At 40.6% G+C, this 21,390-nt stretch overlaps 1 protein-coding gene across 1 annotated transcript in view; it reads right to left on the bottom strand.

The window, feature by feature from the left end:
* The window catches only part of ADAMTS12 (ADAM metallopeptidase with thrombospondin type 1 motif 12), a gene marked incomplete at both ends in the record, with an annotated part of 398,160 nt that extends 377,015 nt beyond the window's left edge, over positions 1-21,145 (bottom strand). The window contains one exon of the mRNA XM_079701994.1: positions 21,019-21,145. Coding sequence (XP_079558120.1) covers positions 21,019-21,145 — 127 coding nt within the window. The remainder of the gene's footprint in view (positions 1-21,018) is intronic.
* Positions 21,146-21,390: the final 245 nt, after the last annotated feature.

Raw genomic sequence — 21,390 nt, 5'->3', positions numbered from 1 at the left:
ATCTTGCACATCACAGGTACCCAATTCATTTGTGTGGATGTAGCAGCGAACACATTTGTAGCTGGCTAAACAAAAGAACTGGACTTGACAGGGTACAATTATAAAAGAGTTTTTTTCCAGACAACTGCCTTCAAACACACTTGTCGTTCATCTGTGCCTTGGATGAAATATAGGACAGACAACATCAAAAAACAACCCAATTAAAAACACGGGCGGAGGACCTGAACAGACATTTTTCCAAAGGAGTCATACAGATGGCCAACAGGCACATTAAAAGATGCTCAACCTCACTAATCATTGGGGAAATGCAAATCAAAACTACAATGAGATATCACCTCACACCTGTCAGAATACCTATCATCAAAAAGACAACAAATAACAACTGTTGGCGAGGATGTGGAGAAAAGGCAACCCTTGTACACTGTTGGGGGGAATGTAAGTTGCTGCAGACTGTATGGAAACAGTATGGCAGTTCGTCAAAAAACCAAAAATAGAACTACCATATGATCCAGCAATTCCACTTCTCAGTATTTCTCCAAAGAAAACAAAAGCACTAATTTGAAAACATATATGCACCCCAATGTTCATAGCAGCATTATTTACAACAGCCAAGATACGGAAGCAACATAAGTGTCTATCAATAGATGAATGGATAAGGAAGATGTGACATATATATACAATGGAATATTACTCAGCCCTAAAATATTACTAGGCATAAAAAAGAATGAAATCTCACATTTGCGACAACATGGATGAACCTAGAAGGTATAATACTAAGTGAAATAAGAGAAAGATAAATACCCTATGATCTCACTTATATATGGTATCTAAAAAACAAAACAAATGAACAAACATAACAAAACAGAACAGACTCATAGATACAGAAAATAAACAGGTGGTTGCCAAAGGGGAAGGGGTAGGGGGGTGAGTGGAATAGATGAGGGAGATTAAGAGATACAAACTTCCAGTTACCAAATGAGTTATGGGGATGAAATATACAGTGTGGGGAATACAGTCAATAATATTGTCATGGGGAAACCTTCAAGATGATGGAGGAGTAAGACATGGAAATCACCTTCCTCCCCACAAATACATCGGAAATACATCTATATGTGGAATAGCTCCTACAGAACACCTACTGAAAGCTGGCAGAAGACTCAGACTTCCCAAAAGGCAAGAAACTCCCCATGTACCTGGACAGGGCAAAAGAAAAAAGAAAAAACAGAGACAAAAGAATTGGGACGGGACCTGCACTTCTGGGAAGGAGCTGTGCAGGAGGAAAAGTTTCCACACACTAGGAAGCCCCTTCACTGGTGGAAACAGGGGGGTGGGTTGGGGGAGAGCGCAACAATGGGGGTGCGGAGGACAAAGTGGAGAGATTCCCGCACAGAGGATCGGTGCTGACCAGCAGTCACCAGCCTGAGAGGCTTATTTGCTCACCCGCTGGGCCGGGGGGTGCTGGGAGCTGAGGCTTGGGCTTCGGAGGCCAGATCCCAGGGAGAGGACTGGGGTTGGCTGCGTGAACACAGCCTGAAGGGGCTAGTGTGCCACAGCTAGCCGAGAGGGAGTCCAGGAAAAAGTCTGGAGCTTCCGAAGGGGCAACAGACCATTGTTTCGGGGTGCACGAGGAGAGGGGATTCAGAGCACCACCTAAACGAGTTCCAGAGATGGGCGCGATCTGCGGCTATCAGTGCAGACCCCAGAGACGGGCATGAAATGCTAAGGCTGCTGCTGAAGCCACGAAGAAGCCTGTGTGCAAGCACAGGTCACTGTCCGCACCTCCCCTCCCAGAAGCCTGTGCAGTCCACCACTGCCAGGGTCCCGTGATGCAGGGACAACATCCCAGGGAGAACACACGGCACGCCTCAGGCTGTTGCAATGCCATGCTGGTCTCTGCTGCCACAGGCTCACCCCACATCCATGCCCCTTCCTCCCCCCGGCCTGAGTGAGCCAGAGTCCCCTAATCAGCTGCTCTTTTAACCTCTTCCTGTCTGGGGGAAGAACAGACGCCCTCAGGCGATCTACACACGGAGGCAGGGCCAAATCCAAAGCTGAACTGCAGGAGCTGTGTGAACAAAGAAGAGAAAGGGAAATCTCTCCCAGCAGCCTTAGGAGCAGTGGATTAATCTCCACAGTCAACTTGATGCACCCAGCATCTGTGGAATACCTGAATAGACAATGAAACATCCCAAAATTGAGGAGGTGGACTTTGGAAGCAACTGTGGACTTGGCGTTTGCTCTCTGCATCTAATTTGTTTCTGGATTTATGTTTAACTTACTTTAGTATTTAGAGCTTATTATCATTGGTAGATTTGTTTATTGATTAGGTTGCTCTCTTCCTTTTTTTTTTTTTTAGCATAGATATATAATTGTTTCCCCTTTTTCTCTTTTTGTGACTGTGTATGTGTAAGTTTCTCGGTGTGATTTTGTCTGTATAGCTTTGCTTTTATCATTTTTCCTAGGGTTCTGTCTGTCCTTTTTTTAAAAAAATATATATATAGATTTTAGGGGTTTCTCTGGTGGCGCAGTGGTTGAGAGTCTGCCTGCCGATGCAGGGAACATGGGCTCATGCCCCGGTCCGGGAAGATCCCACATGCTGCAGAGTGGCTGGGCCGGTGAGCCATGGCCGCTTAGCCTGCACGTCTGGAGGCTGTGCTCCGCAACGGGAGAGGCCACAACAGTGAGAGGCCTGCGTACCGCAAAAAAATAAAAAATAAAAAAAATAAATATAGATTTTAGTGCTTATTATCTTTGATGGATTTGTTTTTGGGTTTGGTTGCTCTGTTCGTTCTTTCTTTTACTTTTTTTTCTTTTGTTTATTACTTTAAAAATGTTTTTTAATTTTTAATAATTAAAAAATTTTTATTATAATAACTTTATTTTATTTTATTTTTCTTTCTTTCTTTCTTTTCTTCTCCCTTTTTTTCTGAGCCGTGTGGCTGACAGAGTGTTGGTGCTCCAGCCGAGTGTCAAGCCTGTGCCTCTGACGTGGGAGAGCCGAGTTCCAGACATTGGTCCACCAGAGACCTCCTGGATCCATGTAATATCAAACAGCAAAAGCTCTCCCAGATATCTCCATCTCAACACTAAGACCCACCTACACTCAACAAGCAGCAAGCTACAGTGCTGGACACCCTATGCCAAACAAATAGCAAGGCAGAAACACAACACCACCCATTAGCAGAAAGGTTGCCTAAAATCATAATAAGGTCACAGACACCCCAAAACACACCACCGAATGCGGTCCTGCAAGAAAGACAAGATCCAGCCTCACCCACCAGAACACAGGCACCAGTCCCCTCCACCAGGAAGCCTACACAACCCACTGAACCAACCTTAGCCACCGCGGGCAAACACCAAAAACAACGGGAACTACGAACCTGCAGCCTGTGAAAAGGAGACCCCAAACACAGAAAGTTAAGCAAAATGAGAAGACAGAGAAACACACAACAGATGAAGGAGCAAGGGAAAAATCCACCAGGCCAAAAGATGAAGAGGAAATAGGCAGTCTACCTGACAAGGAATTCAGAGTAATGATAGTAAAGATGATCCAAAATCTTGGAAAAAGAATGGAGAAAACACAAGAAACGTTTAACAAGGACCTAAAAAACTAAAGAGCAAACAAACAATGATGAACAACACAAAAAATGAAATTAAAAATTCTCTAGAAGGAATCAATAGCAGAAAAACTGAGGCAGAAGAACGGATAAGTGACCTGGAAGGTAAAATAGTGGAAATAACTACCACAGAGCAGAATAAAGAAAATAGAATGAAAAGAATTGAGGACAGTCTCAGAGACCTCTGGGACATCATTAAACACACCAACATTCGACTTATAGGGGTTCCAGAAGACGAAGAGAAAAAGAAAGGGACTGAGAAAATATTTGAAGAGATTATGGTTGAAAACTTCCTTAATATGGGAAAGGAAATAGCCAATCAAGTCCAGGAAGTGCAGAGAGTCCCATAAAGGATAAATCCAAGAAGAAGCACGCCAAGACACATATTAATCAAACTATCAAAAAATAAATACAAAGAAAAAGTATTAAAAGCAGCAAGGGAAAAACAACAAATAACACACAAGGGAATCCCCATCAGGTTAACAGCTGATCTCTCAGCAGAAACTCTACAAGCCAGAAGGGGGTGACAGGACATATTTAAAGTGATGAAAGGGAAAAACTACAATCAAGATTACTCTACCCAGCAAGGATCTCATTCAGATTGAATGGAGAAATTAAAATCTTTACAGACAAGCAAAAGCTGAGAATTCAGACCCACCAAACCAGCTTAACAACAAAAGCTAAAGGAACCTCTCTAGGAAGGAAACACAAGAGAAGGAAAAGACCTACAATAACAAACCAAAAACAATTAAGAAAATGGTAATAGGAACATACATATTGATAACTACCTTAAATGTAAATGGATTAAATGCTTCAACCAAAAGACATAGACTGGCTGAATGGATTCAAAAACAAGACCCATATATATGCTGTCTACAAGAGACCCACATCAGACTTAGGGACACATACATACTGAAAGTGAGAGGATGGAAAAAGATATTCCATTCAAATGGAAATCAAAAGAAAGCTGGACAAGCAAGTCTCCTATCAGACAAAATAGACTTTAAAATAAAGACTATTGCAAGAGAGAAAGAAGGACACTACATAATGATCATAGGATCAACCCAAGAAGAAGATATGACAATTGGAAATATTTATGCACCCAACACAGGAGCACCTCAACACATAAGGCAAATGCTAACAACCATAAAAGGGGAAATAGACAGTAACACAAGAATAGTAGGGGACTCTAACACCCCACTTTCAGCAATGGACAGATCATCCAAAACATAAATAAATAAGGAAACACAAGCTCTAAATGATACATTAAACAAGATGGACTTAACTGATATTTACAGAACATTCCATCCAAAAACAAGAGAATACACTTTCTTGTCAAGTCCTCATGCAACATTCTCCAGGATAGATCATACCTTGGGTCACAAATCAAGCCTTGGTAAATTTAAGAAAACTGAAATCGTCTCAAGTATCTTTTCTGACCACAATGCTATGAGCCTAGATATCAATAACAGGAAAAAAATCTATAAAAAATACAAACACATGGAGGATAAACAATACTCTACTTAATAACCAAGAAATCACTGAAGAAATCAAACAGGAAAACAAAAAATACCTAGAAATGAATGACAATGAAAACACGACGACCCAAAACCTATGGGATGCAGCAAAAGCAGTTCTAAGAGGGAAGTTTATAGCAATACAATCCTACCTCAAGAAACAAGAAACAGCTCAAATAAACAACTTAACCTTACACGTAAAGCAAGTAGAGAAAGAAGAACAAAAAAACCCCCAAAGTTAGCTGGAAAGAAATCATAAATATCAGATCAGAAATAAATGAAAAAGAAATGAAGGAAATGATGGCAAAGATCAATAAAACTAAAAGCTGGTTCTCTGAGAAGATAAACAAAATTGATAAACCATTAGCCAGACCCATCAGGAAAAAAAGGGAGAAGACTCAAATCAATAGAAGTAGAAATGAAAAAGGAGAAGTAACAATGGACATTGAAGAAATACAAAGGATCATGAGAGATTACTACAAGCAACTCTATGCCAATAAAATGGACAAACTGGAAGAAATGGACAAATTCTTAGAAAAGCACAACCTTCCAAGACTGAATCAGGAAGAAATAGCAAATATAAACAGACCAATCACAAGCACTGAGATTGAGACTGTGATTAAAATCTTCCAACAAACAAAAGCCCAGGACAGATAGGTTCACAGTCGAATTCTATCGAACATTTAGAGAAGAGCAAACACCAATCCTTCTCAAACTCTTCCAAAATACAGCAGAGTGAGGAACACTCCCAATCTCATTCTATGAGACCACCATCACCCTGATACCCAAACTAGACAAAGACGTCACAAAGAAAGAAAACTACAGGCCAATAGCACTGATGAACATAGATGCAAAATCCTCAACAAAATACTAACAAACAGAATCCAACAGCACATTAAAAGATCATACACCATGATCAAGTGGGATTTATCCCAGGAAGGCAAGGATTCTTCAGTATACACAAATCAATCAATGTGATACATCATATTAACAAATTGAAGGATAAAAACCATATGATTTTCTCAATAGATGCAGAAAAACCTTTTGCCAAATTCAACACCGAGTTATGCTAAAAACCCTCCAGAAAGTAGGCATAGAGGGAACGTACCTCAACATAATAAAGGTCATATATGACAAACCCACAGCCAACATCGTCCTCAATGGTGAAAAAATGAAACCATTTCCTCTAAGATCAGGAATAAGGCAAGATTGCCCACTCTCACCACTATCATTCAACATAGTTTTGGAAGTTTTAGCCATAGCAATCAGTGAAGTTAAAGAAATAAAAGGAATCCAAATCAGAAAAGAAGAAGTAAAGCTGTCATTGTTTGCAGATGATATGATATTATACATAAAGAATCCTAAAGATGCTAACAGAAAATTACTAGAGCTAATCAATGAATTTGGTAAAGTAGCAGGATACAAAATTAATGCCCAGAAATCTCTGGCATTCCTATACACTAATGATGAAAAATCTGAAAGAGAAATTAAGGAAACACTCCCATTTACCACTGCAACAAAAAGAATAAAATACCTGGGAATAAACCTACCTAAGGAGACAAAAGACCTGTATGCAGAAAACTATAAGACACTGATGAAAGAAATTAAAGATGATACAAACAGATGGAGAGATATACCATATTCTTGGATAGGAAGAATCAACATTGTGAAAATGACTATACTACCCAAATCAATCTATGCATTCAATGCAATCATTATCAAACTACCAATGGCATTTTTCACAGAAGTAGAACAAAAAATTTCACAATGTGTATGGAAACACAGAGGAACCCAAATAGACAAAGCAATCTTGAGAAAGAAAAACGGAGCTAGAGGAATCAGTCTCCCGGACTCAGACTATACTACAAAGCTACACTAATCAAGACAGTGTGGTACTGGCACAAAAACAGAAATATAGTTCAATGGAACAGGATAGAAAGCCCAAAGACAAACCCACACACATATGGTCACCTTATCTTTGATAATGGAGGCAAGAATATACAATGGAGAAAGGACAGCCTCTTCAATAAGTGGTGCTAGGAAAACTGGACAACTACATGTAAAAGAATGAAATTAGAACACTCCCTAACATCATACACAAAAATAAGCTCAAAATGGATTAAAGACCTAAAAGTAAGGCCAGACACTATAAAACTCTTAGAGGAAAACATAGGTAGAACACTCTCTGACATAAATCTCAGCAAGATCCTTTTTGACCCACCTCCTAGAGAAATGGAAATAAAAACAAAAATAAACAAATGGGACCTATTGAAACTTAAAAGTTTTTGCACAGCAAAGGAAAACATAAACAAGATGAAAAGACAACCCTCAGAATGGGAGAAAAGTATTTGCAAATGAAGCAACTGACAAAGGATTAATCTCCAAAATTTACAGGCATCTCATGCAGCTCAATATCAAGAAAAAAAAACAACGCAATCCAAAACTGGGTAGAAGACCTAAATAGACATTTCTCCAAAGAAGATATACAGATTGCCAAGAAACAGATGAAAGGATGCTCAACATCACTAATCATTAGAGGAATGCAAATCAAAACAACAAGGAGGTATCACCTCACACCAGTCAGAATGGCCATCATCAAATAATCTACAAACAGTAAGTGCTGGAGAGGGTGTGGAGAAAAGGGAACCCTCTTGCACTGTTGGTGGGAATGTAAATTGATACAGACACTATGGAGAACAGTAATGGAGGTTCCTTAAGAAACTAAAAATAGAACTACCATATGATCCAACAATCCCACTACTGGGCATATACCCTGAGAAAACCATAATTCAAAAAGAGTCACATACCACAATGTTCATTGCGGCTCTATTTACAATAGCCAGGACATGGACACAACCAAAGTGTTCATTGACAGATGAATGGATAAAGATGTGGCACATATATACAATGGAATATTACTCAGCCATAAAAAAGAAATGAAACTGAGTTATTTGTAGTGAGGTGGATGGACCTAGAGTATGTCATACAGAGTGAAGTAAGTCAGAAAGAGAAAAACAAATACCATATGCTAACACACATATATAGAATCTAAAAAAAAAGGCTCTGAAGAACATAGGAGCAGGACATGTAGAGAATGGACTTGAGGACACATGGAGGGGGAAGGGTAAGCTGGGACAAAGTGAGAGAGTAGCGTGTACATATATACACTACCAGATGTAAAATAGATAGCTAATGGGAAGCAGCTGCATAGCACAGGGAGATCAGCTCAGTGCTTTGTGACCACCTAGAGTGGTGGGATAGGGAGGTTGGGAGGGAGACACATGAGGGAGGAGATATGGGGATATATGTATATGTACAGATGATTCACTTTGTTATAAAGCAGAAACTAACACACAATTGTAAAGCAATTATACTCCAATAAAGATGCTAAAAAAAAGATATAGAATGGCTGAATGGATAGAAACAATACATAAATAAACAAATAAATAAAGAGAAATTTAAAAATACCTTGAGACAAATAAAAATGGAAATACAATAAACTAAAAATCTACGGGATACAGCAAACATCCTTCTAAGAAGGAAGCTTCTAGTAATACAGGCCTACCTCAAGAAACAAGAAAAAATCTCAAATAAATAATCTAACTTTGCACCTAAAGAAACGAGAGAAAGAACAAATGAAGCCCAAAATTAGTAGAAGAAATAAAATAATAAAGATCAGAGAGGAGATAAATGAAATAAAGACTAAAAAGACAATACAAAGAACAATGAAACTAAGAGCTAATTCTTTTTTTAATAAATAAATAAATTTATTAAAGAAAAAGAGGAATTTCAAATTTACAATAACACAACCACGACCAGTTTAAAAAGAAGGAAACTAAGGTTAGATTTGCAAGAATAATAGGCCTGGATTTATTTACCTGTTGGACTTTATGATGGTCATTGACTTATTTTCTCTCAGCCCCAAATTCACCCTATTTGAGTGCTGTAATGAAAATGAATCTGAGCCCTTTAAATAAATTGCCAGCGGGCTCTGAAGTTTTGCCAGCAGAGGGCGCTGGAGAGGCACCGTAGGAGGAAAGTCTCTTCCGGTTCTGAGGCCACCTCTCCTGGGTCCTGCCAGATGCCTGGCTTCCCCAGTGCCATCCTGCTGCCGTGCACAGCAGCCGGCAACACTCAGTGGCCAGCAGCTGCTCCCAGCAGCTCCCTCAGGTGGTTTTGTAGCAGAGTGCCTGCAGTGAGACACCTCCTGTGAACAAGTTTCCCCAGCATGCTAGAGGGCTGATTTCCAATAAGCTCCAGAGGGCGGGTGTCCAGCAAGGTCCTCAGGTGGCACCACAGCAACCTGTCTGCCTTTCAGTAGCTATGGCTAAGCCTTTTCCAACAAGGTCTGCTTCTCAGTTCATGGGGTGAGGGGTGCCTATTAGATATACTATCATGTAATACTATATCTGCTATTATATATCTGCTATTCCTACATTCTTTAGAGTTCTCTTTACTTCTTTTTTTTCTTTTTTTTAAATTAGTTTCTGCTTTATAACAAAGTGAATCAGTTATACATATACATCTGTTCCCATATCCCTTCCCTCTTGCATCTCCCTCCCTTCCACCCTCCCCATCCCACCCCTCCAGGCGGTCACAAAGCTGATCTCCCTGTGCTATGTGGCTGCTTCCCACTAGCTATCTACCCTACGCCTGGTAGTGTATATATGTCCATGCCTCTCTCGCGCCTTGTCACAAGAGCTAGTTCTTTGAAAAGACAAAAATGACAAACATTTTGCTAGACTTGCTAAGAGAAGAGTCAGAGCTCAAATAAATAAAATTAGAAAAGAAAGAGGAGAAATTACAACTGATATCAAGGAAATACAAAGTAATATAAAAGACTATTATAAACAATTTAACAACAACAAATTGCACAACCTGGAAGATGTGTATACATTCCTAGAAATACATAATCTTCTAAGACTGAATCATGAAGAAATTTTTTTTAAATATTGATTGATTATTTGGAAAGAGGTTGAGTCAGAAAAAAATAAAACTCTCACCAAAAAAAAAAAAAGTCCAGGTGAGTTCTACTGAACATTTAAAGAAATAATAGTTACACTTCTCAAACTATTTTAAAAAACTGAAGAAGAGGGATGCTCTCAAACTCATTTTACAAATCCAGCATTACTCTAATACCAATCCTAGACCAAGAGACCACACACATTCATACACACACAAATTACACAGATGAACATAAATGCAAAAATCCTAAACAAAATATTAACAAGCTGAATTTAACAATACATTAAAAGGATCATATACCATGATCAAAGGGGATTTATTCCAGCAATGCAAGGATGGTCAACATCTGTAAATCCATCAACATGATACAGCACACTAACAAAATAAAAGATAAAAATCACATGCTTGTATTAATAGATGCAGAAAAAACATCTGAGAAAATTCAACATCTGTTTATGATAAAAACTCTCAATAGAGTGGGTGTAGACTAAACATACCTCAATATTACCTAGGCCATATATGACATACTCAATGGTAAAAAGCTGAAAGTTTTTCTTCTAGGATCAGGAACAAGAAAAGAATGCTCACACATAGGACTTCCATTTGACATATTTTGGAGTTCCCAGCCAGAACAATAAGGCAGAAAAAATAAGTAAAATTTATCCAAATTTTTTGGGAAAACAAAAAATTAAAAGTAGAAATACCATATGATCCAGCATTTCTGGTCATTTATCTGAAAAAAAACAAAAACTCTAATCAAAAAGATATATGCACCTTATGTTCATTGTGGCATTATTTACAATAGCCAAGATATGAAAAAAAACAACTGTGTCAATCAGTAGATAAATGGATATGAAAGATATGGCATATATATATATGTGTATATATATATATATATATATACACATATATATACATATACACACACACACACAAAAGAATACTACTCAGCATTAAAAAAGAATATAATCTTGTCATTTGAGACACTAATGGACTTTGAGGATATTATGCTCAGTGAAATAAGCCAGACAGATAAAGGCAAATACTGTATGATTTCACTTATATGTGGAATCTAAAGGACACAACTGAAAAAATAGACATAAAACAGAATTCAGGGGCTTCCCTGGTGGCACAGTGGTTGAGAGTCCGCCTGCCGATGCAGGGGATGAGGGTTCGTGCCCCGGTCCAGGAAGATCCCACATGCCGTGGAGCGGCTAGGCCCGTGAGCCATGGCCGCTAAGCCTGCGCGTCCGGAGCCTGTGCTCCACAACGGGAGAGGCCACAACAGTGAGAGGCCCGCATACAGCAAAAAAAAAAAAAAAAAAACAGAATTCATAGATCTACCGAACAGATCGGTGGTTGCCAGATGGGAGGAGACTTGTGGGGTTGGGCAAAATGGGTGAAGGGGATCTAGAGCTATAAACTTCTCATTATACAATAAATATGTCATAGGGATGTAATGTACACTATGGTTACTATAGTCAATACTACTTTATTGCAAATTTAAATGTTGCTCTCATTATAAGAAAAACAATCTTTAACATTTTATGGTGACAAATGTTAACTAAACACGGTGGTGATAATTTTCACTGTATACAAATATTGAATCATTATGTTGTACACCTGAGTGGAATGTCATATATCAGTTATACCTCAATTTAAAAAAATTTGCATAAAGTGGTGCCATACTCTATCTAGTGTCTTGGTGAGGTGATAAAAGAGAAACAGACATGTGAAGTGTGTAATCACTAAGTTTAAAAGTCCTATCTTTTCTTTTTTATTTTTTTTGCGGTACGCGGGCCTCTCACTGTTGTGGCCTCTCCCGTTGCGGATCACAGGCTCCGGACGCACAGGCTCAGCGGCCATGGCTCACGGGCCCAGACGCTCCGTGGCATGTGGGATCTTCCCGGACCAGGGCATGAACCCGTGTCCCCTGCATCGGCAGGCGGACGTTCAACCACTGCGCCACCAGGGAAGCCCAAAAGTCCTATCTTTTAAGGAAGCCTATTTGCTCTAAAATACTGGGGGCGGAGGTGGGAGTGAGGGGGATTATAGATGAAACAAAACTAGCCATAATTTGTAATTATTGAAGTGTTGGGTAATGGGAGTTTATTATATTATTTTCTTTAGTGTACATTTGAAAATTTCTGTGATGAAAAGTTAAAAATAAATAAAGGCTTGTTTTGTTAACATAAAAAAAAATGTGGGGGAAAACCGCATGCCTAGGAATCAATGAAGCAAAATATCTGTGATCACGTCTTACTTCTGGTTGACATTGGGCCTGGAATCAGAGGACAGGCCAAGTTCTCGCTCTGCCACTCACCAGCAGTGGGACCTTGGGTTCATCACCTAACTTCTTAGCTTCTTCAAGTATAAAATAGAGATAGTATCAGTTCTGTCTACCTTACACAGCTGTTGGGAGGAGCTAATGAAACAATGAGAGTGAGAGGGCTTTGCAAACTATGGTGCCAAATAAATGTACACATTGAAAGGAAGAGAATTCCAAGTCTATAAGGCCTCTGAAGGCAGGTTCTAGATGTGATTCACCTCTGTATCCTCCACTAGGTCTAGCTGCATCATTCATACAGTAGATGTAGAGATGGCCATTTGTTGTTCCTATGGCTGCCTTGCATCTGAACTTCTTTACCACATTTGGGGAGTTCCTCATCATGAGCCTTGGGAACAGAGCCCACCGCCCAGGAGAGAAGATGCAAGTGCAGGAAACATGTCCCTTACCAGTCTAGCAGCTCTGGAGCAACCCATACACTCATGCTTCATTCATCAGAGGCACTGCCTTGACTTTGAATCCAGAAGCAGTGATACTAAGAAGCAGGGATTATGGTAGCGGCCCTGAGATGAAGGAGGAGCTGGGGCACCCAGCATCCAGCCCCAGTGGATGAGCATCACAAGCTGAAGTGTCTAGGACACGGCAGAGGCAGTGGCAGCAGAGGCAGCCATATTCTGACCTTTGTTCCTCCTGCAAAGCATCCACACTTGGCTCTCAGCTCTCCTGGCATTTCTTTGAGCAATCCAGGATCCCTTTAATAAATTCTTCTTCTGGGCTTCCCTGGTGGCACAGTGGCTAAGAACCTGCCTGCCAATGCAGGGGACACGGGTTCAAGCCCTGGTCTGGAAAGATCCCACATGCCGTGGAGCAACTAAGCCCGTGCGCCACAACTACTGAGCCTGCGCTCTAGAGCCCATGAGCCACAACTACTGAGGCCTGCTCGCCTAGAGCCCATGCTCCACAACAAGAGAAGCCACCGCAATGAGAAGCCCGCGCACTGCAACAAAGAGTAGCCCCCGCTCGTCACAACTAGAGAAAGCCCGAGTGCGGTAACGAAGACCCAACACAGCCAAAAATAAATGAATGAATTAAATAAATTAAATTAAATTAAATTAATTCTTTTGCTAAAATCTAAAATAGTAATAATAATAATAATATTGTCATATCTTTGTAGGGTGACAGATGGTAACTAGACTTACCAGTGATCATTTTGAAATGTATAGAAATATTAAATCACTATGTTGTGTACCTGGAACTAACAGAGTGTTGTAGGTCAATTATACTTCAATAAAAGAAAGAAAGAGGGAAATATGAGACAGAACACAGTTTTCACTCTTAGGTACTAACCAATAGTCTCAATTTTTAAGAGACTATTAAAAGTCCAGACCCTTGTTTCTGACTGCAGCAAGTAAGAGCAACAGAGCACAAAGCAACATGAACAAACCTTAAAAACAATGCTCAGTGAAAAATAAAAAACAAGTTAACACAGAGCCATTTCCATTCACGGAAAATACATGCAAAAACAATAACACAGAGTTTGCCAGAACATACTCGAACAAAAAAATACATATGGAACCCATTAAAATGGTCTTCTATGCGGAGGAATGGGAGTGGAGAATGGGGACCAAAATGCGTAAATAAACAAAACAAGAAAGGTGTTTTACACAAATTAATAGTGCTAATGTACCACACACTAGGAGTCAAATTGACTCAGGCCTCTGTACTGCCTGCTCCCCAAGGAATATCTGGACCTCATTAGTATCAGAGCTTCACTGCCCTTCAGAGTTCAGTGCTGGTCCATGGCCTGTTAGGATCTGGGCCACACAGCAGGAGGTGAGCAGGGGGACCAGCGAGCAAAGCTTCATTTGCCGCTCCCCATCATCCGCCATTGCTCGCATTACTTCCTGAACCACTCTCCCCATCACTCGCATTACAGCTTGCACAAACACCCCCCAACCCGTCCATGGAAAAATCGTCTTCCACGAAACCGGCCCCTGGTGCCAAAAACGTTGGGGACCGCTGCCTTATAGGACCTGTCTCTGAAGATACATCTCAAAGAATTAAACATGATTTAAATATAAAATGAAAGACTAACTTGCCTAAACCCCAGCACCTATTGCCCAAAGAATAAAAGAGCAAATACATATACAACTTTTGACCCAGTTGCTTTTGATCTAATGTGCTTTTAAAGAGCCAGCATAAGCTGTCTGTATAATCATATAATTATAGTAACCATTTAATGAACACTTGCTACAATACTCCTCATTTAATACACACAACGACTCTGTGACACAGATTCAGTTACTATCCCCATTTCATAGAAAAAGAAACAGAATGTAAGAGAGGTCACAAAGCCAACATGTAATGTTACTTGGATTAAAATCTTGTGCTTCCTATTTCAAAATCATGTTCTTGGCCACTGCATTTTGTGTACATAAGCAGTTGTACTTGGCAGCGGGGATAGCAGAGGAGAGGTAATAGCACCGCCCCTGGGGATGATGATCTGACAATAAGAGAACTGCATGATTTCTTTAAGAGGCCTCAAGTCACTCAGCAATAAATGGAGAAAATAACTGCTTCTTTATCAAGTGAAGTAATGGGAGATAAGATCAGTTTCACCTCTTGATTTTACTGCAAAGGAAGGGGCTAAGCCACATCTGCCAATAGGTGTGGATGGAAACAGGAGGCCACTTACAGAGTGTAGCTTCCGTGGGTGGCCCAGCTGCACCTGCCTCATCTACACAATGGGCATAACAATAATAGTATTCCCTCCTAGGGTGGTTGTGAGAATTCAATGTAGTAATATATGTAATAGATTTGGGACCGTGCTTGACAGATAACACTCACTAGCTAAACACTAGCTACTTACTCTTGGTATTAAAGATAGAAAATTGGGGGAGTTCCCTGGCGGTCCAGGGATTAGGACTCTGCACTTTCACTGCCGAGGGTTCAGTCCCTGGTCGGGGAACTAAGATTCCCGCAAGCCACAAGGTGAAGCCAAAAATATATATAAATAAAGATAGAAACTTGGCTACTAGGGATCTCTGTGGCCATAAATACATGGAAGCTCCAGGCAATGGGGGGAGGCTTGCACTCCTCTTGGCTTTCTCTCAGTAGGTGTTTAGTTTGGAAGATTAGCTAGCTATCATCCTGGCCAATAGCAAGAAGAGTTCAGAGGGGATATGACAGGGATGGAGAAATAAGATGTCAGGAAATAATAATAACTCCTAAATTTTACCATTTCTATGGTCAAACATGTCATTTAGAGTATACCAACTTGGTCTTGGTCATCCTCACAATTATCTGGAATATTATTAACAAGTGTCCTTTGTCTTAGCCTTCATCCCCACCTCTGTAAAAAGACAATAAAGAGGAGTGAGGATTCCTGCTGTGGCAATCTGACCCCAGAGCCCACCCTCCTAACCTCTTCTCTCACTACTTCTCAAGAGGCAACCACCGAGAGCCAGACATCAAGGTAGGGTGTCAACAAGGCTGGGGCCGTTGTGGCTCACAGGCTCAGTAGTTGTGGTTCGTGGGCTCAATAGTTGTGGCTTGCGGGCTCTAGAGAGCAGGCTCAGTAGTTGTGGTGCACAGGCTTAGTTGCTCCGCAGCATGTGGAATCTTCCCTGATCAAGGCTCGAACCCGTGTCCCCTGCATTGGCAGGCGATTCTTAACCACTGTGCCACCAGGGAAGCCCTGTGAGGGCTCTTCTTACATTAAGATCTGAAATCATTTCCTCCTTGCAGAAGTTATTTTTTGTAAATGGCATAAATACATGATTATGACATTGGTCTTGAAATGCACTGCAGCGCTCCCTCAGTTCTGACCATGTCCACGCAGCCTGGAGCATGTCTCTAACATGGGATGAAGTGCCGGCCCTCTCAACTTCATGGAGTTGTCAGCAGCAAAAGAGATTGTGGAAGTGACTGGTGACTTGTAAACAGTACAGGGCAAAACGAACCTGAGGGGATATCGTCAGCTATAGAAGAGAGGCCATGTGTTGTGTGCAAGATTAATACTTCCTATTGTTCTGATACTTGGTTGGGAGCCTTGTGGAGGTCATCACACAATTGTGTATGTCATCACTGAGTGATGTGGAAAGAATAGTTGGCTGAAATTGCCCAATTTACCTGTTTCTAGTCCCAGAAAGGACTGCATTTATTTCCATGGTCCTTCCTAGATCTAAAATCCCGACTCTGCCTGCCCCTTAGAACTAGAAAGACCTTAATAGTCATGGAGGTTCTGAGTCGGCCTCCTACCGCAGGACCCTGTGTGACCCCCTTGATGCCGCTGCTGGAACGGCAGTTAGTAGGTGCTAAGTAAATGCATGTTGACTGACGGACCAGCTGGGCCACTCATTCCTCATCTGCAAAAATAAGGAGGATAGCAGACATGACATCTGAAGTAATTTGAAAGTTTAAATGTTCAGAATTTGGGTGCAATTCAAAAATGTTGTCAGAGTGGAAATGGAATTCTAGGGAGATGGCTTAATTATGAAGCAGCAAGCAGGTCATGTGGAGGCAAAGCTCTGGTCATCCTATTCCCTGGAAGCCTTAAGGATTTCCTTCTCAATGCAAATCAAAACTACAGTGAGGTACAACCTCACGCTGGACAGAATGGCCATCATTAAAAAGTCTACAAATAACAAATCCTGGAGAGGGTGTGGAGAAAAAGGGAACCCTCCTACACTGTTGGTGGGAATGTAAATTGGTTCAGCCACTATGGAAAACAGTATGGAAGTTCCTCAGAAAACTAAAAATAGAGTTGCCATATGATCCAGCAATGCCACTCCTGGGCATATATCCAGATGAAACTCTAATTTGAAAAGATACATGCACCCCTATATTCATAGCAGCACTATTCACAATAGCCAAGACATGGAAACAACCTAAATGTCCATCAACAGTTGAATGGATAAAAAAGATGTATTACATATATACAATGGAATATTACTTAGCCATCAAAAAGAATGAAATAATTCCATTTGCAGCAATATGGATGGACCTAGAGATTATCACACTAAGTGAAGTAAGTCAGAAAGACAAAGACAAGTACCATATGATATCACTTATATGTGGAATCTAAAATAGGACACAAATGAACTTATCTACAAAACAGAAACAGACTCACAGCCATAGAGCATAGACTTCTTGTTGCCAAAGGGTTGGGGAAGGGATGGATTGGGAGTTTGGGATTAGCAGATGCAAACTATTATATAGAGAATGGATAAACAATAAGGTCCTACTGTATAGCACAGGGAATTGTATTCAATATCCTGCCATAAACCATAACGGAAAAGAATATGAAAAAGAGTGTATATATATGTATAATTGAATCACTTTGCTGTACAGCAGAAATTAACACAACATCGCAAATCAACTCTACTTCAATAAAATTAAATTAAAAAAAAGAATTTCCTTCTCTAACTAGCTTGCCCTCATTCTCATTCTCATTCTCTCACTTCTCTCCCTCTCTCTCTGTCTTAGTTCTACATGGAAATCTGCTCAGAAATTTCTCTTTTGCGCCAAATGGGGATTACTTGTAAATCCACTGGTGAGTTGATTGAGAACAAATATTTTGATGAAAAAAATTTTAAAAATCTGACTTTTTTTCTAGTTTCATTTTATTTATTTATTTATTTGACGTTATTACAAAATAATGGCTGTGTTTCCCTGCGCTGCACAATATACTCTTGTAGCTTATTTATTTTATACATAGTAATTTGTATCTCTTAACCCGCTACCCCTGTCTTAACCCTACCCCTCTCTCTCCCACTGGTAACCACTAGTCCAGTCTTTATATTTGTGAGTCTATTTCTGTTTTGTTACATTCATTTGTTTTATTTTTTAGATCCCACATACAAGTGATATCATATAATATCTGTCTTTCTCTGACTAATTTCACTAAGCATAATACTAGGTCCATCCACATTGTTGCAAATGGCAGAATTTCATCCTTTTTTATGGCTGAGTAGTATTCCATTGTATATATATATATATATATACCACATCTTTATCCATTCACCTGTTGATGGATACTTAGGTTGCTTCCATACCTTGGTGGTTGTAAATAGTGCTGCTGTGAACACTGGTGTGCATGTATCTTTTTGAATTAGTGTTTTCATTCTCTTCCAATATTTTCCCAGCAGTGGAATTCCTGGATCATATGGTAGTTCTGTTTTTAGCTTTTTGAGGAACCTCCAGACTGTTTTCCATAGTAGCTGTACAAATTTACATTATCACTAACAGTGTACAAAGGTTCCATTTTCTCCACATCCTCACCAACATTTATTACTTGTTGACTTTTTGATGATAGCCATTCTGAAATGTGTGAGGTGATATCTCATCATGGTTTTGATTTGCATTTCTCTGATGATTATTGATGTTGAGCATCTTTTCATGTGCCCGTTGCCCATCTATATGCCTTCTTTGGAAAAATGTATATTCAGGTCTTCTGCCCATATTTTGATTGGGTTGTTTGGTTTTTTTGATATTGAGTTTTATATATATATATATATGTGTGTGTATATATATATATATATATATTTTGGATCTTAACCCCTTATTGGTTATATCATTTGCAAATATTTTCTCCCATTCAATCAGTTGTCTTTTCATTTTGTTGATGGTTTCCTTTGCTGTGCAAAAGCTTTTAAGTTTAATCAGGTCCCATTTATTTACTTCTGCTTTTGTTTCTTTTGCCTTAGGAGACAGACCCAAAAAATATTTCTACGTCCTATGTCAAAGAGTGTTCTGCCTATGTTCTCTTGTAGGATTTCAATAGTTTCAGGTCTTTAATTAAAATCTGAAAATTTTTTTGGAAATTATTTTTTAAATCTATATATCTGTGCATCACTAATAAGCTCAGAGTACTGTACAGCATTTTTTCAGTATCAACTCCTCTCAGCCCATAACCCTAAAGGTGACCAGGGAAGACAACCATCTCTCGCTTTTTAGAGAGGAGAAAGCAAGTCCCAGTGGAGTCTGTTGCACACTAAGCTGAATTTGCTTACAAAGATGTGGAACAAGCAGAGCTGAAAACCAACCCAGGAGAATGCGTGTCTTTGAACCAAATCATCTCCAAATGCCCTGGGAAGTGCTTGCAGGCTTTGTTTGTGCTGCCAGCAAAAGAGAGACTTTTCACAAAAGGGCTGTTTTTCAAAGAACAACAAACGCTATTTTAAACTTGGGGGTGGGAGATCATATCTGGACCGTTTACACAAGCGAGTGCTGGCTGACTGACATCTCACCCCAGTGTTTGCCCGTTCTGGCTTCCCAGGAAAGCAAAGGGACCTGCTTCTGATGGCTCTGGAAGTGAACAACAAATGAGGTCTCCAGCAGTATTTGAACTTTGCAACGTAGGCAGAAACCCTCAACAAGGTCAGGCTGGTGATGTTTGCCACCCAAGTGGTCTTGGGCATTAAAGGGGGTCAGGAAGCTATGGAAGCTTCCCGAGACTTAAGCACTGTCAGCAGACACAGGACTTAATGGATGCTAACCCCATGTTGTCTCTGTGTGTGTGTGTGTGTGTGTGTGTGTGTGTGTGTGTGTTCTCCCTATTTTTGTTCTAGGACAATGCTGCTTGTCTGTAAGAAGCCAACCTCTGGAGTCTGGCTACCTGGCTTTAAAACCTCACTCCACCATAGCTAAGCCCATAAACTCCCCAAGCTTCAGCTTCTATGGGTGTAAAGCAGGGATGGTAACAATGGTCCCTGCACCCCAGGCATCTGTTGTCAGTGGTCAAGAGGCTGACACACCAGAGTGCCTTAGCAGTCCTGGCACATGGGACACACTCCAGCCACGCAGGTCATTGCTATTGCCATGACTGTTTCCCCTCAGAAGTCCAACGAACTCCCCACCAAACAGGAAAGTGTGTCTGACCCTTGCAAGTCCAATAAAAAAAAAACAGAGGCAACAATACCATCCTGCTCAGGGTGTTAGGTTTTAAAAATATATAATAACAACAGCAACAACAACAATAATAATAAATTTTCCATCACAACTTCTCCAGTGCTTTCTATAGCATTATAGAATTCCATGAAATTCTGAAAGAGAAGCAGCCAGCTGTGACCAGCAAGACAGGACAGGGAAAGGTGCACCCCTATGGTAGGAAATTTTCTCTAAAAGGTCTGTTATTTTTCCAACACAGCCCTAAATCTTTCCAGGAAAACACAGCCAAGCTCACTCAGCAGGGGGGATGGAATCACATTTCCCCTTACCTCACCAGAAGTTTCAAACTAACTAAAACCATGGCAATGACTGCCAGTGGCCGGTTGGAACTTTTTTTTAAAAAATCATTTTCCGTTTTCAGAATCTGAAAAGTAGGGATTGAAACAGTGCAGCATTCAGAAGAGACAAAAGAGACAGTTGGGGGTGGTTCCTAGCTACCTCTAGAGTCTTCACTGCAGCATCTTCAGTGTAAAAGAGATGTGGATCCTCGCCTTTCTGTAAAAAGTAAGGAATCTACACCTTAAGCACTGAAATGTAAGATGCTCCCAGCCCAGATTTCCTCGCAACTCAGCCAAACGGCTTTGCGGAGCTCAGCCGAGTGGGGGAAGGGAAAAGAGAGCAACCAACTTTGCTCGCGTCTTACCCCTGCGGTTTTCAAAGGAAATAAAGAAAAGCCACTAACCTTGCCTCCTGTCCGGGAAGAGCACAGGGCCCGGCTGAGGTTGTCTCCCATAGCAAAGGGTCCCCAAGTTCAGGAGCTGAGCCACCACGGAGAGCTTTGCAAGCCAGCTCCTCTGTGCACATGGCATGATTCAGTTGTTGCGGAGAGAAAAGTCAACAAGTTTTAGCTCAAGAAATCAAGTGCTCGCCTGTGGCCGAGCAAGAAGATGCAGGGGTGCATGGTCCAGCAGTGGGGAGGGGGAAGCTGCGCTGCCCACGATCTCCGTTTGCTCTTTTAAGGCAGAAAGGGGCTAGTTACCTTTCCGTCCCCTCCCTCCTCCCGAAAGTGGAGTGATTCAGCTGACAGCGTCTGCTTTCCTTGGGGTGCGGAATG

The sequence above is a fragment of the Hyperoodon ampullatus genome (genome assembly GCF_949752795.1).
Source record: "Hyperoodon ampullatus genome assembly, chromosome: 4".
In the NCBI taxonomy this organism is placed as follows: domain Eukaryota; kingdom Metazoa; phylum Chordata; class Mammalia; order Artiodactyla; family Ziphiidae; genus Hyperoodon; species Hyperoodon ampullatus.
This window is presented reverse-complemented; position numbering and strand designations above follow the sequence as displayed.